This window comes from Macaca nemestrina, chromosome 12, assembly GCF_043159975.1.
Source record: "Macaca nemestrina isolate mMacNem1 chromosome 12, mMacNem.hap1, whole genome shotgun sequence".
NCBI lineage: Eukaryota > Metazoa > Chordata > Mammalia > Primates > Cercopithecidae > Macaca > Macaca nemestrina.
The window spans coordinates 20709942-20732000 of NC_092136.1; the positions used below are offsets into that span (position 1 = coordinate 20709942).

At 57.9% G+C, this 22059-nt stretch overlaps 1 protein-coding gene across 5 annotated transcripts; it reads left to right on the forward strand.

Moving 5' to 3' along the window:
• Positions 1-1195: 1195 nt before the first annotated feature.
• LOC105471625 (tumor protein p53 inducible protein 11) lies at positions 1196-21049 on the forward strand. 5 transcript variants are annotated; one of them, XM_071074809.1, is made up of 9 exons: positions 1367-1478; positions 2063-2232; positions 14352-14426; positions 15171-15330; positions 15933-15991; positions 16184-16232; positions 16647-16743; positions 17831-17932; positions 18473-21049. In XM_071074809.1, exons 4-9 carry the CDS (start codon positions 15202-15204, stop codon positions 18604-18606), a joined length of 570 nt encoding a protein of 189 aa, XP_070930910.1. In that variant the 5' UTR covers positions 1367-1478; positions 2063-2232; positions 14352-14426; positions 15171-15201; the 3' UTR covers positions 18607-21049. The 5 variants fall into 5 exon arrangements, with proteins under 5 accessions (XP_011722504.1, XP_011722503.1, XP_070930910.1 ...); XM_011724200.3 differs by lacking the exons at positions 1367-1478; positions 2063-2232 and adding exons at positions 11604-13033; positions 13289-13356; XM_011724202.3 differs by lacking the exons at positions 1367-1478; positions 2063-2232 and adding an exon at positions 1196-1293.
• The last annotated feature ends 1010 nt before the right edge of the window (positions 21050-22059 follow it).

The window sequence follows — 22059 nt, forward strand, 5'->3', positions numbered from 1 at the left end:
ACTTATTTTGTCCAAGGCCGCAGAGGGACTAAAAGGCAGAGCCAAGATTTGAACCTAGGTGATCTGGTAACCCTTAAGGAACTGGTGCAGACAGAATTGAGACCTGGAGTCAGAATGCCCACCTAGCTAGATGCCTGGGGCAGCCACTCACCTCTTTCTCTCTTAATTACTTGTGGAATGGAGCACGTCATCAGCCTTGCCTTCCTTTTCCCGCAGCCCCCCACCCCGGTTCCTGGCCCACTGTGACCATCAGACCAGATGAAAGAGATCCAGGCATTTCTCTAAGGAGAGCATAGGGTGGTGGGGGTTAGGGTGGAAGACAGCACATTATTTTCCCACCATAAGGGGTGGAAGGAGCCCAGAATTTGAGGGTGGGGCCTTGTCTGTAGGAACCTGGTTCTTTTAGGCTAACAGGCCACCAGACAGCCTCCATGACCCCCAACCCTCATCCTCATCCCAGGCCCCCATAGGATGTATAGAGACAAAAGGTTTGACAACTGTGGCCCCAACAAGCGTCCTAGAGCCCCAGATAAGATCCTAGTCCCCTGACAGTGCAATTGACAGCAGCATCGTCAAGCTGGATTTTAGGGTGGAGTATGAAGACGGTGGCGGTAGTGACGGAGGGGTCATGTTATTTGGCCAAGTCACACCAAGCAGGGAGAGAGAAGGGTGGGCCTAAGCTGGAAGCCTGAAGGCTGAGTGAACTCAAACTTCAACGACCACCGCCACTAAAATGGGACTAAGCACAGCGCCCTTATGGGTTGCTGTGAAAATCAAATGAGTTAATACTTGTAACTCCTTTAGCATATGGTGCCTGGCATCAGAGAGTGCGCAGCAAACGGTGACTATTGTCGTGACTGTGTTATTACACACTTGGGTATCACCGCCAGCCAAAGCAGTACCTTCCATTTCAGACACCGACCTGGGCCCGGGAGACATCGCAAGGCTATTTAAGATGGTGTGGTTTGCCCATCTACGTTGATCGTCCCAAGAAAGGGGCACCGTCTGCAGAACTTGCCAGGAAAGTCTTCCTGGGCGGCGCGGGCAACGCCAGGGTCTCCCCGCGCTACTTCCTCCCCCGGCGCCTTCTCTTGGGCGCGCGTGCGCCCCCTGCAGGCGGCCCCCGGGAGAGCCTCGCGGGGGAGCCGGGAGCCCGGTTTCCCCGCCAACCCCCATCCCACCAGCCCCGGCGGCCACCCTGGGGGCGAGGCAGCCCGGCGCGTGGGAGGGGACGGCGCGCCATTGGCTTGTGCGAGAACCGAGAGGAGGGACCAGCGCGGGCCGCCAGACTCGGTAAGCCCCGGCCGCGCAGGGCGCCGCGCGCAGTCCAGCCGGCCCTGCCCTGCCCTGCCCTGCCCTGCCCTGCGCTGCCCTGCGCTGCCCGGCCCCGCGCGGGCGGCGCGATGTGAGGCGCCCAAGCCCGGAGCCTCCGCCTGACACCAGCTCCACGCAGCCTGGCGCCGGCACGCGCGAGGCCCGTAAGTTCTGCTCCCCGCCGCCGCCGCTTCCGAGCCGCGGACTTTCCCCGCCCGCCGCCCGCCGCCCGCCGCCCGCCGCCCGCCGCCCGCCGCCTGCCGCCCCCCGTCCGCCGCCTGCGCAGCGCAACCCAGCGGGGCTCCTGCGGCCGCCGGGACCGCAGGGGGGCGGCCGGGACCCTGCGCGCGCTAGCCAGGCGCCCCGGGACATCTCGGCATCCGCTGAGCCCGCTGGGACCCCAGGGGGTCGCCTCCCCGACTCCCCAAGGCGCCGTCTCGCAGCCCTTTCCGTCTCCCCTGCGCGCTCTCCCCTTGCCGCCCCTCCCTCTGACTCGGTTTCCCCTCTCCCCCGGCTCCGCGGTCGCCCTCCTCCTGGACTGCTTATTTCGTCCTCGGCCTCTGCCTCTCGGGCTCGAGCTTTCTGCTTCGGTGCAGGAGAGAAACCGAGCGAAAGCAGTTTCTGTCTCCCTATGGTCTGACTCGGTCCCCGCGCTCGGTTCTCTGTCCCCTCCCCCTCCCGCCATTGTTCCCGGCCGGAGGAGTGCGCGGCGCAAACTTGCGAGTTCCCCCCGTCTTTGCCCCCGCAGGGCCGCGGACGGAGGTGGTGGCGGAGTTCCCGCTGCCCACAAGTCTGGCCTGACCTTCTGGGGCGGGGGCCTGGGGGCAGGGGCCCTGGGCCGGAGGACCTGGGGCCGCCTAACGACTCGGAGCTCCCCGCCGGGGGACACCGGCGCTCGGCCCGGGTCTCAGAAAGTGGGTGAGTGTCTGGAGCGGGGACATGAGGGACAGATTGGAGGGGGAGGGGCGAGGCTGGGAGAGTCCCCAGTCCCCAGGCTGGAAAGGGGCGGGCAGAAATCCAGGCCGCGCCTGAGCCCAGTTAGGGGGTGGGTAGGGGACGCACAGGTGGAGACGCCCCCCACCCTCCCCCAAGTCGCGCGATCTGCAGGAAGGGGGCAGTGTGGGGCTACTGGCCGGACGCTGGGTGGGCTAGGGCCCCTGCCGTGGGCAGAGCACTCGCACCTACCCGGTGGAGGCTGTGTGGAGGAAAGGCCAGAACGCCGCGCCCACCCCGGCGCGCCCTACTGGGCGGGGCGGGGCGGGGCGGTGCGGGGCGCTCGCCTTGGGTCCCCTCGCTCTGAGCTCCTTCGCCCTGACCCAGTCGCGGGCTTCCACCTCCTCCTGGAGCTCGGGGGCAGTGGGTTTCTCCTCCGGAGCGATGGAGGCTGGGGCAGGAGTAGCGCAGAGGCCAAGAACCCCGAGGCTCCTCCAAAGCCCAGAGCGGCTGGCCAAGGCCCCCTCACCACCCTACTATCCCTCACTTCCTGGTTGGTTTCTTTCAAACAAACTTCTTGACGGGGCGGGCCTGCGAGGAGAAGTCACCGGGGCTGCCCACCCCAACTATGTGGTCCCTTGAACCTCCATCCCCGATGGCCTGTGGAGAGGGGACCAGGACCTGCGGCCGGCAGATCCCAGGGATGCGGGGGTCGTTTTGTTGCAGAGCCAGGAGGGGGCACTGTCCGCCCTTTAGCCTCAATCCCAGACTTCAAGAAAGGAGAGAAAAGATTTTTCTTGTTGGGTTGTTAGGAAATAAGACTATTCTCTAGGCTTCTGTTGTCCCATCTGTAAAATGGGTCGTCTTGTTCCTGAGGCCCCCTCTGTTCCACGATCCCAGGAGGCCTCTGCCCTCGCCGCTTCTTTCCCAGTTACACGTCGTCAACTTCCTCCGTGCTTCCAAATTTGGAGTGGAGGACTAAGGCCCAAAGCCCCTTCACCCATGTCCAGCTGTCATGACCTGCCGGTTCTAGGACTGCGACCTGCTTTCTGCACAGCTCTGCCTCCAGGCCCCCTGTGCCTTCTCCAGCTCACACCCAGCCTCCCAAGTTCTTTAGATAGCCCCACCTCTGTGGGAAGAAGGGCCTGCCCCTCTAGGGGTATGGCAGAGGAGTGGGCTGGAGTTAACAGGAATGTCCCATAGTGACACAGTTTGGGGCTGTCCTTTACTTTTGCTTATCGAACAAAATGTTTGTGAGCATTACACCAAAAATGGCATATGGAGAAAAGTGCCAGGGACAGTTTCAGGCACTGGGGAGATAGCTGTGGAAAAAATAAAAATTTTTGTCCTCATGGAGCTAATGCTTAAAAGCAGGGGGCAGGAAGAGGCAATTAGCTAACAAAAAACAATAAGCAAATTATATAGTGTACTGAGAGGTGAAGGGGAAAAGTTGTGTTGGGGGTACTGAGGCCAGGGACTGGGTTGTCATTTTAAACAGGGTGTCAGGGAGGCCTCCCTGAGGAGGTAACTTTTGAGCTAAAGCCTTGAGGGAGATGAGGGAGTGAGCTGTGTAGACAGCTAGAGGACAGCCCGTGCAAAGGCCCTGAGGCTGGAATGTGTGTGCCCTGCAGCTGCAGGGGAGTGAGGGGCTGAGGAAGAGATAGGAGGCAAGGCTGACTGAGAAGGGATGAATTCCTCCCATTTCACAGGTGAGGGAAGTGAGGCTCAGAGACAGTATATCAGTCACCCCAGGACACACACAGGCCAGGAGTGGCAGCTGCAGGGCGGGGTGCCTGATGTTCTGACTCCTGGCCCACGATACCTCCCCGGCACCCTGTGTCTCACTGTTTATCCTGCTACACTGGTGGGACCCCTCCCAGGGCCAGTGCAGCATCATCCTCCTGCCCCAAAGTGACCCTTGCTCTCTCTCATCCCACTTCCTTCTTATGACCACTCCCTTCTGAACACCCCACTCTGACCGGGCACATGATCCCTAAAAGGGGACCTGCTGTGAGGCACATTTGGTCAAGGGGGCAACTGAGGCAAGGAATAGAATCTTCTAATCTAAAAATAATGAGCAGCATTATTATTGAACATTAACTACAAAACAGGCGCTGTTCTGGATATTTTTGTGCGTCTTCTCACTGGTGAGAGGTTGGTGTCATTATTACACCCATTTAACAGATGAAGAAACTGAGGCCCAGGGAGGCAGAGTCACTGGCCCAAGGGCATACAGCTCATAAGTGGTAGAGCCAGGATGAAGCACAAGTCTTTTAAGTCATGAGCTAGTCCTTTAACCACTAAGTCAGCACCCCAGGATTGGGGAGACACTCAGTCCTGGACTGTGGTTGTGGCCCATCTTATCCTGGGAAAAGGGCAGGGACCCTTCCACCTGCCTCCCCCAGCCTACAGAGAAGACAGATCACCACTTGCTTTTGAAGAAATGGGCTCAACCTGGTGGAGGATCCCTTTGAGGAAGCTCCTCTCCTTTCCTCTCCCAACCTCTTCTCCTCCCCTCTAAGTTCCTGAACAGCCACGGGGCGGGGGAGGGGCATGGGGAGAGTTGGGGCCGGGAGGAGAGGTAGGTGCCTGCTGCATTCTCACCAGACCCCTAGCCCCATAGGATCTGGAAGTCAGGCTGTCCTGATGACGACACTAGCTGCCCTAAGGGCCCTGACATGGTCACTGGGCCAATGGACAGGCGGGCCTATTCTCTGAGTGAAAAGGACAGGAATGCTTCGTGTTCTGCCCATGTGAATGACCGTTGAGACAGGAAGAACCTCCCAGTGATTTCTGAGCGGTGATGGAGGCCATCAGAGGGCCTGATCCCCTTGCCCACAGCAGTAGATTCAGACCCTCCAGGGGAGGACCCCAGGGATGCCTCCTTCTTGCCACCTGCTCTGCCCTGACCTTTCACCCTCTTCGGCACAGTAGGGAATGTTCCTATTTGTCCCTAAAGCTTTGGAAATGTTTCTGATGAAAGGTTGGGCTTTCCTCTGCCTTTCTGGAAACTGGGCCCCTTCAAACACAAAGAGTAGGAAGATAGGGCCTGTGTGCCGGTCCAGGCTGAGGGGTGGCGGGACTTGGGGGTGGGGCAGCTTGAGCTGGGGCCCAGCAGGGGCCTGGAGTGTGGCTGCTGTGAGGCAGGGCTGGGAGGGACCCTAGAGACCACAGTCTCATTTTCTTAGACAAAGAAACTGAGCCCCAAAGACAGGGTCTGGCTTACCAGTGATGGCAGAATCTGCCTGCGACCTCAGCTGTCCTCTGGGCCCAGTGACTCAGGACACACTGCCACCTTCCAGCTCCAGGACAAACCCTCCACTACCAGATCCCAGGGCACATGTTCCTGGAGGTTCTTGGAAATGGGGCGTGGAACCTTTCTCAACTGCAGAGCCGTGTCATGGAGACGGGGGGTTGCCACTGCCACGGGACTCGCATCCTGCGCCCACCTCTCCCGGCCAGTTCCGCTCTGTCCTCACTCTTTGCAGCAGCCTGGACACTGAGCCCAGTGGTGATGCTGAGGTGATGAGGGAGACGGATGCTGCAACTCCGCCCTCCGCTGGCTCAGGATCTGCTTGAGAGACAAGACTGACTAAGGCAGCCCCGGCCTTTGGAATAATGATGCTCTCGAGGGATGGCCTGATAGCAAGCCAGCTGGAGCCAGCCGAGGCCCAGCCACCCGGTAGCCTTGCCTCAGCTTCCTCCTTAGCTGTGGGCCTCCAATGAAACCTGCAGCCCAGAGGCTGCTGCGAGGATGTCAGTAGTGCAGCCAATTTCATAAAGCCTCCTTTGTGTCCCGTGACTTCTAGATTAGCTCTCTAGCCCCCGACAGCCCTGTGACTCAGGGACCACTGCCCCGTTTACGGTGGAAGGAAGGGAGGCTCCTTCAAAGAGGAGTTTGCCCAAAGGTACGAGGCTAGTAGTGCAGAGCCAAGATCTGAACACAAGTCCCTTAGTCCCCAGGCCTCTCCAGTACAGCCCTTGACAAGTGGATTCACTGCTTGAGGGCCCTGGCGATAGATTCTGGGCTAGGGGATCTCTAGACCCCCATCCTGCCCACGGGGCCGATGGCAGCCCTGGGAGGGACCGCAGCTGGAGCAGATGATGCAAGCTCTGGACCTTCTATTCCGTCCCACCCTCCAGGGAGCAAAGATTCTTTCTCCTGCCTCCCCTTCTCTCTGGCCGGTGGCCTGAGGCTCTGGCTCTCACTGCCAGCACCCCGCCCCCCAACTCTGTGTTGCCCTGTCCCAGACCCCATTTCCAGCTATTTTGTACCAAGGCGATAACAGAACAATGGGTCTCCCTGCCTCCCTCCCCAAGTCCTGCTGGAGTTGCAGGGCCTTAACCTAAGGGAGGCTGGACCCCAGAGCGGAGTCCAGACGCTGGCAACTGCCAGGGACTTTCCGGTGGAGCTGCCATGGGGAAGATGGCTTAGAGCTCCGCTCTTTATATGGGCCAAGTCCACCAAACACCGCCCACGCCCACCACCACACACATTCACACACACACCAGCTCCTCTCAGGATGTCCAGTTAAAGAACAGTCACCTTGGCTTGAATTCCAGCTCTGCCACTTACCTCAAGGGACACTTGAATAAGTCACCTGAGCCTTCATTTTCTCATCTGAAAGATGGGGGTGATAATATGGCCATTCTCATAGGGTTGTGGTGGGGATTGCAGGGGATTCATGGTCTTGAAGTACCTGCCCCGCTCCCTGCAGCCCCGGGGTAGGTGGCCCTGGGGACGGTCTTCCTTATGCAGGGTGGAGGAACAGGTGTGCCGCCTGCCCCTATCACAGAAGCTCTTGTTTGGAAAGGCAGTGGCTCCTTGGCTGAGGTGTGCAGCAGCATTGACTCCCCCTTGACTCACGGGGAGGCTTGGCCACTGATGGACGTTCTGGGCCCTTCCTCTATCCTCCCTCATCTTCCCCACTCCCCCGGCCAGTCAGGTTTCCTAAGCCAGCCCTCACGGGCATAGTCTCCATGCTGGGGACAGCTCAGCCGTCCATCTGTTTCTATGGAAACCAGGCTTCCTGGGAAAGAGGCAGGGGGTTGGGGAAGTCCTCTAGGAACTGCAGGGGAATGATGCCTCAGTCCCATCTGATCTGCCCAGGGCAGAGCCTGGGCAGCCACCTTATTCATATTATTAGTTGCTGTCCTTTACAGAGCACACACCAGAGGCCAGGCTTCTCAGCTGCACTGTCTCATCATCACACATCACAAACCTGTGGGCTTCGTAGAAGTAATAGTGTGGTTTCACAGATGAGGACATAGAGGCTCAGAGAGGTTAAGTAACTTTCCTGAGGTCACAGAGCAATTAAGAGGAGTAGGGATTTGAGCCCAAGTTTTCCCAGTCGTTACAAATATGCCTACCACCTCCCTGTCTGTCATCCTCTCCTGACTCTTGTGCCCCCAACAAGACCCTCTCTTCCTGGCTGGTTTAGTCTTGCGGGCTTTGCTTGTTCCCGCCTGGTCCCTGGGCTCTTCCCTGGCCTCAGATTTCGCAGCAGATGGGGAGGTGGGAGGGACTGCAGGGAGTCAGATCTTGGCTGAAGAGGTCCTCTTAGCTCCTCCCAACTCATTCATTCAATCACAAATGCCTGTTGAGCTCCTCATGTGTCCAGAGTTGTCCCAGGCTCAGAGTACAAGACCCAAAGAAATCCCTGCCCTGGGGCACTCCCCTGCTGGTGATGCCACAGCTTTCTGAGGAGGTGGGGGGCAATGTCAGAGGCCTAGTGTTCTCATCCAGTCCTCTAACCTTCACTGCTGCCCAGACCTCCCTCTGCCAGGCCCTCTGCCAAGAGCATGTGCACCCCCTCTCCTGGAGTCTTCAGCACCCCATGAGTAAGCAAGTAAGGCGCTGTGGGGTGATTCCCATTGTACTGAGGACTGAGCCTGCTCGCTTAAGGCCACCTGACCAACAGAGAGTGGCCACTTTTGAACCCAGTTCTGCCTAATTGGAAAGCCCTTTCCTGCCCTGTGCCGTCAGCTTCTGTGTGGCCTGGAGCACAGCCTCCCCTCAGCCTGCCACATCTAACCTGTGGGCTTCTGAGTGTGCCGGTTGGGTTTGGCCTGACAGCTGCTTATTCCACCTGTGTTGACAAAGTGCCTACTGTGCTCCCCAGCCTCACGGAAAGACACACGGAGGACCACGGTACAAGCTATACCTTCAGACTGGTTGGTCTTGGAAAGCCAAACTGCTGTAAAATGACCAGGAGTGGAGGCTCTAAGTGGCCAGTGGCTGCAGACACTGAGACCTGTGAGAGTCCAGAGGAAGATGAGGACCCAGTGTTCTGGGAGGGTCCCTGGGAAGAGCGACTGTGTGCAAAGATAGCCTCAAGGAACAAGGAGCATGGTGGAGGGACAGAGTGTCCCAGGGACCTTCCCACTTGGGTAAAGGGTCAGCAGCGAGAACCACTGTTGAAAGGTTTGCTGGCTGACCGGGAATGTGGGCGAGAGCAGCTGGCAGGGCAGAAGGGAATGGTTTGGGATCCTAGGCCTGGGCCCTGGGAGCCACGTCCTCCCTTCTTGCCAGACAGGTGATGTGGGTGGAGGGGTGGCTGTCCTTGCTTCCCCTGCCCCCAGCTGTCTGCAGCCCGGCTCCTGGGGAAACCCCCCGGGGCCCTTCAGAAGGTAGTGGGCAGAGCAGGAAGCTTCACAGCGCTGATGGCAGGCTTTTTCCACTGTGCGTAGCTGAGTGGAGAAAGGGAAGTGGAAGGAGGGCCAGACTCCTCCCTGGGCAGGGCACTTTCCCCATGGGCGCCCACGTGCACTCCTTCTTTCTCTCTCCACCAGCACTTCTGCGAGCTGAGCGTTCTCACTACCCCCATTTCACAAGAGAGGAAACTGAGGCTAGGAGAGCCGCGGCGACTTGCCCAAAGCCGCGCAGCTGGCAAGAGGGCAGAACCAACACTCAAACCCAGGTCCCCCGCCCCCAAAGCCAGGGTTTGGTCATAGTGCCCCGTGCAGTCCTCTGTCCTTACTTAGGTTAAAATGGTGCCAGGCCTGAAATAAACACCTGGAGTGGCCCTGAAGGGGAGGAAAGGTCAAGGGGAGACCTGAGGGGTGTGCGTGGCTTGCTTCGCGGGTGGGGCAGGTGTGGGGCTGCTGGGTGGATCTGATCATCGCAGGGCCCAGTCCTGGGGGTGAAGCAGGGGCGGAGTGCAGTTCTCAGAGCAGTTATTTGTGCTGGAAGGTGGGTGTGGGGCCCTCCTCCCTGGAGGTCAAGATTCCATTTTCTCTGGGGGGTCACAGGGGTCCTTTGTGAGTGGTGACCTCCCTGCTAGGGTGGGGTTGGGAGGTGGGCACAGCGTTTCTCACCAGCCCAGATGTCTGATGGCAGTGCCTGTGGATGAAGATTGTCCTATCCATGAGTAATTCCGTCCAGGACACTGTAGTGAGCGCTCTACCCAGCCCCAGCAGGTGACACTGTCATGACCCACAGCCTTTGATTTGCAGCAGCTGTTATTGGCTCCAGCCTGGGGTGCAGAGGGTAATGCTCTGTGGGTGTGTGTGGTGTGTGTGTCGTGTGTGTGCTACATGTGGTGTGTGGTCTGTGTGTGGTGTGTGTGGTTATGTGTAGTGTGTATGTATGGTTGTGTGCTGTGTGATGTGTGTGGGGGGTGTGTGTGTGTGGTGTCTATGGTGTGTAGTGTGTGGTGTGGGTGTGGTGTGTGGTATGTAGTGTGTGATGTGTGTGATGTGTGTAGTGTGTGTGGTATGTGTGGTGTGAGTGGTGGGTGTGTGTAGTGTGTGTATGCGCGTGGTGTGTGGTAGGTGTGTATGTGTGCATGGTGGGTATATGTGGTGTGTGTGTGTTTTGTGTGTGCATTGTGTGTGGTGGGTGGGTGTGGTGTGTTTGGTGTGTGTGCACATATGTGTGTGGTGTGTGGTGGTTTGGTGTGTGTGTGGTATTTGTGTGGTGTGTGTGTGGTATGTTTGTGGTGTGTGTGTGGTGTGTATGTGTGTAGTGTGTGTGTGATGTGTGTGGTGTCTGTGTAGTGTGTGTGGTATGTGTGGTGTGAGTGGTGGGTGTGTGTAGTGTGTGTGTGCGTGGTGTGTGGTAGGTGTGTAGTGTGTGTTTTGTGTGTGCATTGTGTGTGGTGGGTGTGTGTGTGGTGTGTTTGGTGTGTGTGCACATATGTGTGCAGTGTGTGTGTGTGGTGGTTTGTATGGTGTGTGGTATGTGTGTGGTGTATATGTGTGTGGTGTGTATGTGTGGTGTGTGTGTGGTGTATGTGTGTGGTGTGTGGGGTGTGTGTGTGTGGTGTGTGGTTTGTGTGGTATGTGGTTTGTGTGGTGTGTGTAGTGTGTGTAGTGTGTGGTGTGGTGTATGTGGTGTGTGTGGTGTGTGTGTGGTGCGTGTGTTGTGTGTGTGCATGTTTGTAGTGTGTGGTGTGTATGTGGTGTGTGTGGTGTGTGTGTGGTGCGTGTGGTGTGTGTGTGTGTGTGTTTGTAGTGTGTGTGGTGTGTGGTTGTGTGTGTGTTGTGTGTGGTGTGTGTGGTCTGTGTAGTGTGTGTGGTGTGTGTGTGGTATGTGTGGTGCGTGTGTGGTGTGTGGTTGTGTGTGTGTAGTGTGTGGTGTGTGTGTGTGTGGTGTGTGGTGTGTGTGTGTGGTGTGTGTGTGGTGTGTGGTATGTGTGGTGCATGTGTGTGTGGTGTGTGTGGTGTGTGTGTGTGTGGTGTGTGTGTGGTGTGTGGTCTGTGTGTATGTGTGTGGTGTGTGTGGTGTGTGTGTGGTGTGTGGTGTGTGTAGTGTGTGTGGTGTGTGTGTGGTGTGTGTGTGGTGTGTGTGTAGTGTGTGTGTGGTGTGTATTGTGTGTGTGTGTGTGTGTGGTGTGTGTGGTGTGTGTGTGTATGGTGTGTGGTGTGTGTGTGTAGTGTGGTATGTGTGGTGTGTGTGTGCGGTGTGTGTGTGGTGTGTGTGTGTGTATGGTGTGTGGTGTGTGTGGTGTGTGTTGTGTGTGTGGTGTGTGTGTGGTGTGTGTGGTGTGCGTGTGTGTATGGTGTGTGGTGTGTGTGTGTATGGTGTGTGGTGTGTGTGGTGTGTGTGTAGTGTGTGTGCGGTGTGTGTGTGGTGTGTGTGTGTAGTATGTGTGTGGTGTGTGTGGTGTGTGTGCAGTGTGTCGTGTGTGGTGTGTGTGGTGTGTGTGTGTGCGGTGTGTGTATGGTGTGTGGTGTGTGTGGTATGCGTGTGTGTTGTGTGTGTGTGGTGTGTGTGGTGTGTGTGTGTCGTGTGTGGTGTGTGGTGTGTGGGTGTGTGGTGTGTGTGTGTGCGGTGTGTGTATGGTGTGTGTGGTGTGCGTGTGTGTGGTGTGTGTGTGTGGTGTGTGTGTGGTGTGTGGTGTGTGGGTGTGTGGTGTGTGTAGTGTGTGTATGTGTGTGTTGGTGGAGAGGGGTCAGCAGGCAGAGGAAAGCAGTTCATCCAATGCCTGGAAGCTTCTGCCCCTTGGAGGTGGGTTGTGGACACAGCCTGGGCCTGGTAGGCAGTGGCTGAGTGCCAGCCTTGTGCCCTGGGACTGAGATCTGGGACTTTACCCAGTGGGGCGGAGAAGTTAAGAAGTGCTAGTTAGGCCCATTTCCTGCTCCTCCATGGCCTCCATCCCGGTGCCACTGCCACATGGGAGGCCTGGGGAGGGTGGGAGTGTCTGTGTCTAACAATTGCCCGTCTTCATTGAGGACTTGCTGTGGGCCGGGCACTTCCCCATGGCTTCATGGAGATTACATCTTTTATTCTCACAATGTCTCTATAAGATAGGACACCTTATTTTCCCAACTACACATGGGAAGACTGAGGCACGTAGAGGGTAAGTGACTGACCTGCCCACAGGCACACAGCCAGGCAGTGATGGATCTGGGATTCAAATCCAGGGAGCGACCTCAGCAGTTAAGCACTAACCCATTAGGCCTTCTGGCTTGAGCAGTGAGCTGGCTCTTTCTAAAGCACTGTCTGTCCATTATTTTGTTTCTCCTGAGGCCAGCTCCAGGGGAAAAGTGAGGCTGGCTGCTTTCATTTTACAGATGAGGACCCCAGAGCTCAGAGAGGAAAAGTAACTCACTTTAATTAGTGGCTAGCAGATCAGTGCCCCTTCCCCACCCCGGCCAGGCTGGGAGCTCTTTCAGGATGGGGGCCTGTCCCACCAGCCATGTACCTTGCTCACAGCAGACCTCACTAAATGCGGTTTCCTCGTGCAAATGTGCAGGTGTTTTGCTGAGTGCTCTGGGGAGGTGGGAATGACGGCTCCATTTCACAGATGGGGAAACTGAGACTCAGAGCACAAGGCCACACAGCAGGAAGGGGTAAGGCAGGACTGAGGGAGGCAGCACATCTGGCCTGGGAGAGGGGTTAACCAGCCAGGAGGAGCTCGTAGAAGGGCTGAAATAAAGACCGACCTTACCGAGTGTTGGCGAGGATGTGGAGGAACTGGAACACTCCTGCATTGCCAGGGACACGCAGTGGCATGGCTGCTCTGGGAAACAGTTTGATGCTTTCTCTGAAAGTCCAACAGGGATGTACCACACTGCTCAGCAATCCCACTCCTGGTATTTACCATAGAGAAATGAAAACTTACGGTCCCACAGAAACGCAGGTTTTTAGCAGCTCTATTCATAATCGTCAACAACTGGAAACAAGCCACATGGCCTTCAGTGACCAAATGGATAAACAAGCTGCTACATGGACCCCAGGGAATACTGCACTCCAATAAAAAGGAGTGGACTCCTGATACACACAGTGACTTGAAGGAATCTCAAAGGCATTCTGCTCAATGCCAGGCGCCAGCCTCAAAAGGTTCTATGCTTTATCATTCCACTTACCTAGCATATTTGAAAACACAAAAGCTATAGTGTCAGAGACTAGATCAGTGGTTGCCAGGATGGAGGAGTGAGGGGAGGGTGTGGCCAGGACAGTGCCAGGGAGTTTTTGGGGTGATGGAACTGCCGGTTATCTTGATCTGGAGCTGGTGGCTCCAAAAATCTATGTGTGTGCTAAAATTCAAATAACTGCACAACTAAAGCCTGTCTATTTTGCTATATGTATTAAAAGATAAAAGGCCACGGGGAGGCTGGAAGAGGAAGGGCATGAGCCAGGCAACATCCTTGGCTGAGGAACAGGTGAGGGACCCGGTTCTCACCAGCGGCTTAGTGACTTTCAGGGCAGCCTCGCCTGGCCGCGGGAGGGATGTGGCTAATTGTAGCTTCTATCTGGGTTCACCAGAAGGTGGTGGCTAGCAGCTGAGGTGTTGGGACAGCATCCTGGGCCCTCCAGGAGCCGGGTGATGAAAGGTTAGGCTCTGGCTTCCCTGGCAGGGTGGGGTTGGCCTCCTGTCCTGATGGCTGGCACACACTGAAGCATTAACCCAGAGTCTCTGCGTGCCAGGCGTGGGACTGGCGTCACACTTACCACCCGCCGCTGTCTCCTATCACCATGGGGCCTGTGTGTGGGGAGGGGAGAGGCGTATCAACTCCCTTTTGTGGATGAGGAACTAAAGCCAGGGGGCATAGGAGGGTAGTTTGGACTAGAAATGACATCACACTCACTAAAGACCGCCAATATCAACTTTTGCAGTTTTTTTCCCCAATGCGACATGGTACACTGCCTCCCTAGTTGATCCGGTCTACAGCCACATACCCCACAGTTTGATACTGTGTTCTGATGTTTGTTCGGGTGCTTTATTTTAAGACACCAGGAGGCTTGAAAATGGGAGGTGACCTGGGGACATCCGCGTACTCTGCCTCTGGCAGCCCTGGCTGGGGCTGGAGGGTGAGATTTGCCTGGGGCCACAGGACACTGAGACAGCAGGGTCCCCTGGTGGAGAGCCCAGTGGCCTCTGAGCCTGTCTGTAGATGGGGATGGCTTTTCTGCCTTTACCGGACGGTGGGTACAAGTGGGAATGAGATGCTGGAAGCAGCCCGAGGTGGGGAGTGGCACACTGTTATTTACCCTGGTTGGCATTGAAACCCCAGGAGCTTGGTTTCCTCATTCGCAGTGTGTCCGTCAGTAGCACCCATCTTGCAGGGCAGCTGTGATTAAAGAAGCCAGGGCCACCCCGGAGCCAGGCTCTGAGGCTTCACCTTACCCCGTTTACACTTCTGTCTCCTCTGCTTAGATTTGACTGACTGAGGACGCGACGGGCACTCAGCTTCTCTGCATCTCTGTCGCCCAGCGGAGGGGCTGGCACATAGTAGGTGCTCCTAGCCTGACTCAAGATGTTGCTGGGGCTGGGGAGTGGGGGGCTGGGGAGGACCATGGGCAGACCTGGGGTGCCAGGAGGGGCTGGTGTGGGGCTGATGGCCGGGAGGGCAAGGCCTGAGCAGGGAACCTAGACCACCTCAGCGTCCCTGCCAACACCCCTGGCAGCCTTCTCTGGCTCTCCTGGGTATGAGGGCACCCCATGCCCTTCTTCAGTCCTGGCAGGTTTGAAGGGGGGTGGCAGGGAGACGGCAGAGGGGCTCACTGGCCTACAGGATTGGACAGAAGTTTGGTGGGGACGCAGACCCCAGACCCCAGAAGCCCTGCCCAGGCTTGGACAGACCCTGCTGTCTTCTAAGCCCTGTTTGCCCCCATGAATCCAGGCTCCTTTCCTCCCCATCCCCCCAGGAAGCTTGGATGTGGCCGCCATCCAGGCCCAAATGCCGTCTCCTGGGCCCTACGCCTCCAGGGCTGGCTCTGAGGCACCATGCAGCCTGTCAGATGGCGTGGGCTGTGTCCACCTGAGCAGACCCGCTCCCAGAGCCTCAGGGGCCTGGAGAGCGTCGCCTCAGCCGTTTGACAAGGAAGCCGGTTGTGCTCCCCTTGCTGCCCTGGGCTCGTGGGGAGGCCTCAGCAGGCCTGGCGTGGGGTGTGGCCTTCCCCTACGTCAGGCCCCTTCCCCTAGAGTCTGGGAGCTGGGGAGGAACTGCGGCAAGACACCGGTGTCTCCCCTCAGCCCTTCTGCAGAGGCCGGGCTGGAGGAGAAGATGGCGGCCAAGCAGCCCCCGCCTCTGATGAAGAAGCACAGCCAGACGGACCTCGTGAGCCGCCTGAAGACCCGCAAGATCCTCGGCGTGGGCGGGGAGGACGACGACGGGGAGGTGCATCGCTCCAAGGTGGGGTGCAGGGCAGGGGCCTCCGGCACCAACTGGGGAGGCCAGGCTGACCCACCATAGGGGACAAGGTTAGCCGAGGCCCAGGGAGCCACAGGAGTTCTGGGACTTAGCTCATGTTCCTAGAAATCTAACGGCAATGCCAGGGGAATAACGAGATGGTTAGAATTAAGTGCCTATTACATGCCTGGTTTTCCAGCAATTGCTTTATAAGCATTTTTAAAATCTTCTTGTTGGCACTAGAAGATGTAGATACTGTAAAATTATTAACCCATTTTATAGATGAGGAAAGGAAGGCTCAGAGAGTTTAGGCAACCTGCCCACGGCCACATTGGTAAGTGGCAGTACCAGGCTTCAAGTCTGCGTTTGGCAGAGCCCTGAGCTTTCATATGTCACCATCATATTTTCAGCTTCTTTTAAACCCTAGTGTCAAGGGGAAGCAGGAGAGGAGGTGGCCTCATGTGACCCTCACCACCTGGGGGACCCTTTGGCCAAGCCGAGGTGCCCAGGTGGGTCCCTGGGTGTGCAGAACTTGGGAGGATGAGTGAGTGGGGGCGCTGAGAACTGCCCTCACCCTGGTTGCCTCTGACCCCCTCTGTCCACAGATCAGCCAGGTCTTGGGCAATGAAATCAAGTTTACTGTTCGGGAGCCTTTGGGGCTCAGGTGAGCATTTACCTGACTTTTTGGGGGAGGGGAGGGGTTGATGGGAGCAGAATACACAAGACCCCACCTCATTTGGCCTGGTCCCTGGATTTTGTCTCATTACCTCCCCCAAACCTGCCATCCCTGGGGATCTGGGCTGGAGAGGGAGGGTCCCCGGGGGCAGGGCTGTGACCTTCTCTCCACGCCTCCCAGGGTCTGGCAGTTCGTCTCTGCTGTGCTCTTCTCTGGCATTGCCATCATGGTGAGCCCCCACCCCTGGCCCCTGAGATCTGGCCCCGTGTGGCTGCCCCAGCCCTTCTCAGGCTCCCTGGGGGTACCTCCTCCATCCTGGCCCCTCATGCAGGGCCCATCTGTCAGGCTCTCGGACTGCCGGTTCTCGGGCTGCCTCCGAGAGCCTGACTCCTGCACTGCCACACCTGTGCCCTGTCCAGGAGCACACTAGATGCCATGTGTGGCCTGACTCCTTGTCCCAGGAACCCTGGAGTTTTCTGTCCTGGCATGGGGGTGGGTGGGGACAATCAGGTCCAGACCCTGGACTGCCCTCAAGGATGCTGATCCTGCTCCTGGGGGGAAGGAAGGCGTCCGTGGGAGGCATCAGCTGTCACCCCCCACCGTCTCCCAAGTGGGACCTCTAAACCCCTCTCGCTGCCCGCAGGCGCTTGCCTTCCCTGACCAGCTCTATGATGCGGTCTTTGATGGAGCCCAGGTGACCAGCAAGACCCCCATCCGCCTCTATGGCGGTGCCCTCCTCAGTGAGTACTGCTGGGGCGGGGCCTGGGGGAGGCGACGGGCAGCTGGGAGACCCAGCGGGGCTGAGGAGAGCACGGGGGTCCGTGCCTGGGCACCCCTTCCTTTCTTCGGGCAGATGCTGCAGCCCACGCCCCGGCCTCTGATGAATCTCTCTGCTGGGGATGTGCTGCCATCTTGTGGCCATTGGTGGAATATACCCAGTGGGTTGGAACTTGCCGTTGCCACCTTCTGCGGGGAGCGCTCCTAAGTGTGTGCACTGCCCTGGGCGTTGTGGTGCAGACCAGGCCCAGCCCTCTAGGACTTCACAGCCTAGAGGAGAGGCAGATCAATTCAGTGTCTGCAAAACCCCTCGCACCCAGCCTGTTTTATCCCCAGAGCCACTTGTGTTTCCTCTCTAACCTGAGATACACACGTTCGGATTTGGAACTAGTTTTTAAAGCTCAGCATAGGTAATATGCCTCCCTTTCTACAAAATACTCCATGGCTCCCTATTGCCTACAGAATAAAGGCTCAGCTCCTCTGGAGTTAGGGTTGTTGGAATAAAATAAATACACACCCAGTGGCATATCTGGTACCAGCAGACACTGGGTGGGCGGGGCCTGCTAGAGGCCAAGTCAGTGGTTCATCCCCCTCCCCCTGGGGAGTTCCTTAGAGTGAGTTCTTAATGGGCTCAGGTTTTCTGTCTGGGAGTCCATGTGAAAGAAAATCCGATTATAGGACCAGGTAACCCATTAACTCATGGATTCCATCAACACAGCATCCACCTGAGAGAACCGGACGTGGGCAGGGGCCAGGAGCTCAGCCCTCCCCCTTTATAAAGAGATCGAGTCTCAGCATGGGGAAGTGACTCGCCCAGTGTCGCATAGGGCCTTAGAATGACAGGAACAGACTGAAGCAGCAGCATTGAGTCTGGAGGGGACAGGATCAGGGACAGACAGCCTTGATTTGAGGAGTGTGAATGGGGCGGAGGCGTGGAGTCCAGGACCCCGGCTGTCTTGCAGCGGTGGCCGGAGGAAGGAGGAGCCTCCTGCCCTGCTGGGAGGGAGCCAGCGGTCCCACCTCCAGCCCCCTCTTCGTCCCCTGCCCCAGGTATCTCCCTGATCATGTGGAACGCTCTCTACACGGCTGAGAAGGTCATCATTCGATGGACCCTGCTCACTGAAGCCTGCTACTTCGGGGTCCAGTTCTTGGGTGAGTCCTGGGGTGGGCAGTGAGGGAGGCTGATGGGCAGCTTCGCCCCTGACCTGCCTGCTATAGCCACTTGGGTGTGTGGGAAGTGATGAAAGCCTGTCTGTGGGGGGCTAGTGAGGGGAGAGAGGGATAAGGACTCACCTGGCTGTGTTTACCTGTGTGCCTGCACACCTGTGCACACATGCCTAACACACATGCCTGTAGCTTCCCACATCCACACACTTCTATCTATGGCCTTGCACACACATGCGTCTGCAGCCCCCGCGCCCGCTGCCCACTGGACCCAGCACCTGTGTAATAATGGGCGCTCAGTTTTGCCCACCTGCTGTGCCCCGGTTCCTGTCACATGGGAGACATCGGAGCAGAAACATCTGTGGGGTTGGCAGGGGCAGGGGGCAGGTCCTGTGCTTCCCACCTGGGAGGATCCTGGGCTCAGAGTGAAGTTAGGGAGATGGCCACACCAGCGCTCCGGGCTGGGGGGCGGCCCCAGGACACATCCCCTCCTCTGACCCTGTGGCCTTGCTGGCCTCTCTCCCACAGTGGTCACTGCCACGCTAGCTGAGACGGGCCTCATGTCTCTGGGGATCCTGCTGCTCCTGGTCAGCCGCCTCCTTTTTGTTGCCATCAGCATTTACTACTATTACCAAGTCGGCCGAAGACCCAAGAAGGCCTAGCTGCCCGCTGGGCCTGGGGCCCTGCCCATGCCCAGGGCAGAGTGGCGCTGGGGCCTCGGCTTCCCTCTGGCTCCTGGAAGACAGGAGGGTCCCCTGCCCTGCCCCAGCCCTGCCCGAGGGAGGCAGGGGGTGGGGGGCCTTCCTTTCCTCCTGGGCACTCCGTGTGCTGTGACCTCCTGGGCTTTCAGGCTTGACATGCTGGTGTGGGGAGAGACAGGGCCTCTGCTGCCCGATTCCTCACCCTCACAGTGATACCTCCTGTCCTTGGGTCTCTCGGCCTCCAGACCCCCTCAACAGACACTGACGAAAGTCAAGCTGGAGTCATGAGGGTAGTGGGCTAAGTCGAGGGTCCAGCCTCTTCTGCCAGGAAGCCCTTCTTGCTTTTGAGAGATGCTGTGACCACCCCCATCCTTCTCCCCACACCCCCAGCCAACCTAGTGCCCAACCAGCTAAACTTGGCTTCCCTCTAATCCTGGAAAACCCTGTGCCCCTCCTCCCCAACCTGGCCCTCTCCACACGCACACCCTGAACACACATACAGACACACACACACACACACCCACATGATGTGAGCAAGCACATACACATAACATACACACAGTCTCTCACACACACACACGTGCACCTTCACAGCCCAGCCGAGGGCACGCAGGCAGGGTGTGCGGTCTGAGATGGCACCTCCCTTTCAGCCGTTCTTCGAGGATGGGCCACACACAGCTAGACACCCTGTCCCCACTCTCCTGGCCTGGCGCGATGAGCTCTCCTGGGACCTTGCTCTAGGGCACTCTGTCTCTACCCCAGGACCCCGGAGTCCCCTGGGAGCCCCCTCCCTGCAACCAGCCTGAGTTCAGAGGCAGCCAGCAGCTGCACCCACAGGCCGCACGGACAAAGGGACACACAGCCCCCAGTGGAGACCATTGTAAGAGGTGGGGCTGGGAGAGGAGGAACAGAAGGAAAGCCATAGCGCTCCCTCGCCCTGGAATGTCCCCCAAGGCCTGATGGCCACTGGGCTCAGCCTGTCCCCCACTCCTCCCTGTTTCCTGGTGAGCTGTCCTCAACACCTGCAACCCTGGCTGCCTCCAGGGCCTGGCTGAGTGGGACTGGGTGGCCCTCAAACTCAGCACAGGAAATAAGTAGAAACATTTCAGCAAGCCGCCTCCCTTTATCTCCCCCACCCTGGCACCCTGGCACCCTGGCAAAGGCTGACAACTGGCTGTCTTGGGGCTGAAGAGCGCCCCCCCGTGCCTCTCCCTCAGGGCCCACCAGCCTGTGCTGTACACCCCCCATTAGTCCCTGATCCCAACCCTCCCTCCTGCCAGCACACCGGCACACATGGGAAGGGGCAAGCCCCAGCCCTGGGGACAGGCGTAGGGAGAGAAGCAGCCCCAGGCCCCAGACTGGCTTCCCATCCTGGCATAGAGCCGGGAATGGCTGGAGGGTGTCTATATGTACAGCCAGCTCTGGCTGCTGCCAGGTGGGCCCCTGCCGGGGGTCCTCACCCCTGTCCACTCTGTGCCTGGCTGTCCCTACACCCAGATACAGCACCACGGCCTGTACCCAGCAGAGCAGTGGCACCACCGTGGTTCCAGTGGATGCCCCAAGGCTCTGCTTGGTAAACGTGGCCGAGCAGAATGGGAGGCTGGACCCTGAGGAAGGGCCCCTCTCCTGGCATCTGTCTCTCGCTACCTAAGCCTGTGCCTCTCCCTAAGGAGCTCCTCCCTGCTGCCAAGCCCTGGTCTGGCCACGAGCCACTACTGCCTCCCACCGGTGGTGCCGCCAGCAGGCAGTGCCCTCGGGCCGAAGCCTCAGTCCCCCATCTGAGCCAGGCCTAGTCCTCTAATAGGGATGGTGGCTTTGTCCTCCCATCACTGCAGGTGCATTCCACCTGGGGAATGAGGCTGTGCGCTGGGCGTCTGCTGGCCCTGAGACATCCAGTCTTCCACACTCAACCGTGGGATGGGAGGGTGGCGTGGCCTTACCCACGGGGCTGGCCAGGCTCTGGTACAGAGCTGTGCTCACGAAATACCGGGTGGCTTGGTTAGACCTAATTGTAGTGGAGCCTGGGGGAGAGGGTGAGGGAGGGGACTGCGGGTCAGATAAGACCTGGAAGACAGACGTACAGCCGGCGGGCAGGGGGACTTTAAGGCAAGGAGGACTTACAGTTGGGAAGGAGGCAGTGGCAGAGGGGCGAGGGACAGGGGGGCCCTTAAGTCCAGCGAGGAAAGCTTCATGTGGGCCCCGCACTGCGCTCCGTTCGGGGTGACCTGGAACACCTCTTTTCCCAGCTCCCTCCAGCCATCAGCAGCCTCTTGTCAAGCTTCCATCTCACCCCAGTCTATCCCCACCCCCAAATCAAGACCACCTTTCTTCACGGTCACTATTTATTCTTTGTTCCTTTTTCTTTTTGTAAGAAACAGTCACAAAAACCAGTGCAAAACCATCAGTGTGGGCGTCCTGTTTTATATTACAAAACTTCCTCTGGATATATCATATAAAACGGGGTCTCACAGGAGAGAAACGTGATAAATTAGCTCTGCAATCTACGGCAAGGAACATAGTTTTTAAAATAGACTTTCAACATACGAGAGAGGAAGGGGCTTCTGGGGAGATGGGGGTGCTGGGGCCTCAGCTGGTTTGAGGAATCCTGTCTGGGCCCCTCAAGCACGGATAGAGAGATGGACAAGGGAGGCTGCGGACAGGCCTGAGCACCAAGGCTAGAAATTAACAGAGACCCTGGGGAGGAGCCCTCACCCCCAGCCCATAAAGAGAGATCCCTTTTCTCTAAGAGGCAGTAGCTTCAGAGCAGGAAAGTGGCTTTCAATACAGGCAGGGTTTGTGACGAACAGTGTAGTCGTCTTGTTCCTTGCCCTGTTAGCGGGGTCCGAGGAAGTCTCTGTTGTGAGCTGTTGTATTCTGGGGTAAAAAGAAACGAAGAGGTATCCCTGCCCACCCCTACCCCCAGCCACCACCAGAACCTGCTGTGGGTTGTATCTGGACCAAGCCAGCTGAACCCTGTTCCTCCCTGTGCTGTGGAGGGAGGCTCAAGCCTGATTTGGGCTGAGCTTTCTTTGCCTTGCCTTCAAGGAATGGCCTCAGGCAGCCTTGCAAATAGCTACCAGCCTGGGCGAATGCCAACAGGAGCAGAAAACCGCCTGTCTTCCCTTTCCAGGCTAAGAGGATGGCCAGCGGCTGGCTGGGGAACTGAATCTGGGCTGATTGAGGGTTCCTTGGCACATTTGTGGAAAGCCATTGAGAAGCAGTCTGTGTCCGCCCTTGAACCCACCTTAGTCAGATTTCCCTTTGTGACCAGACCTTTCTCCTGGGTTCTCCCTCTGACTCGTATGGGCCCTAGAAGCCTGGGATGCCCCTGGATTAGAGCCATAAAGCTGTGCAATTTGCCTCAGTCCTGCCCAGCATGGTTTTTTTGTTTTTCCTTGTCATTCTCAGACCAGA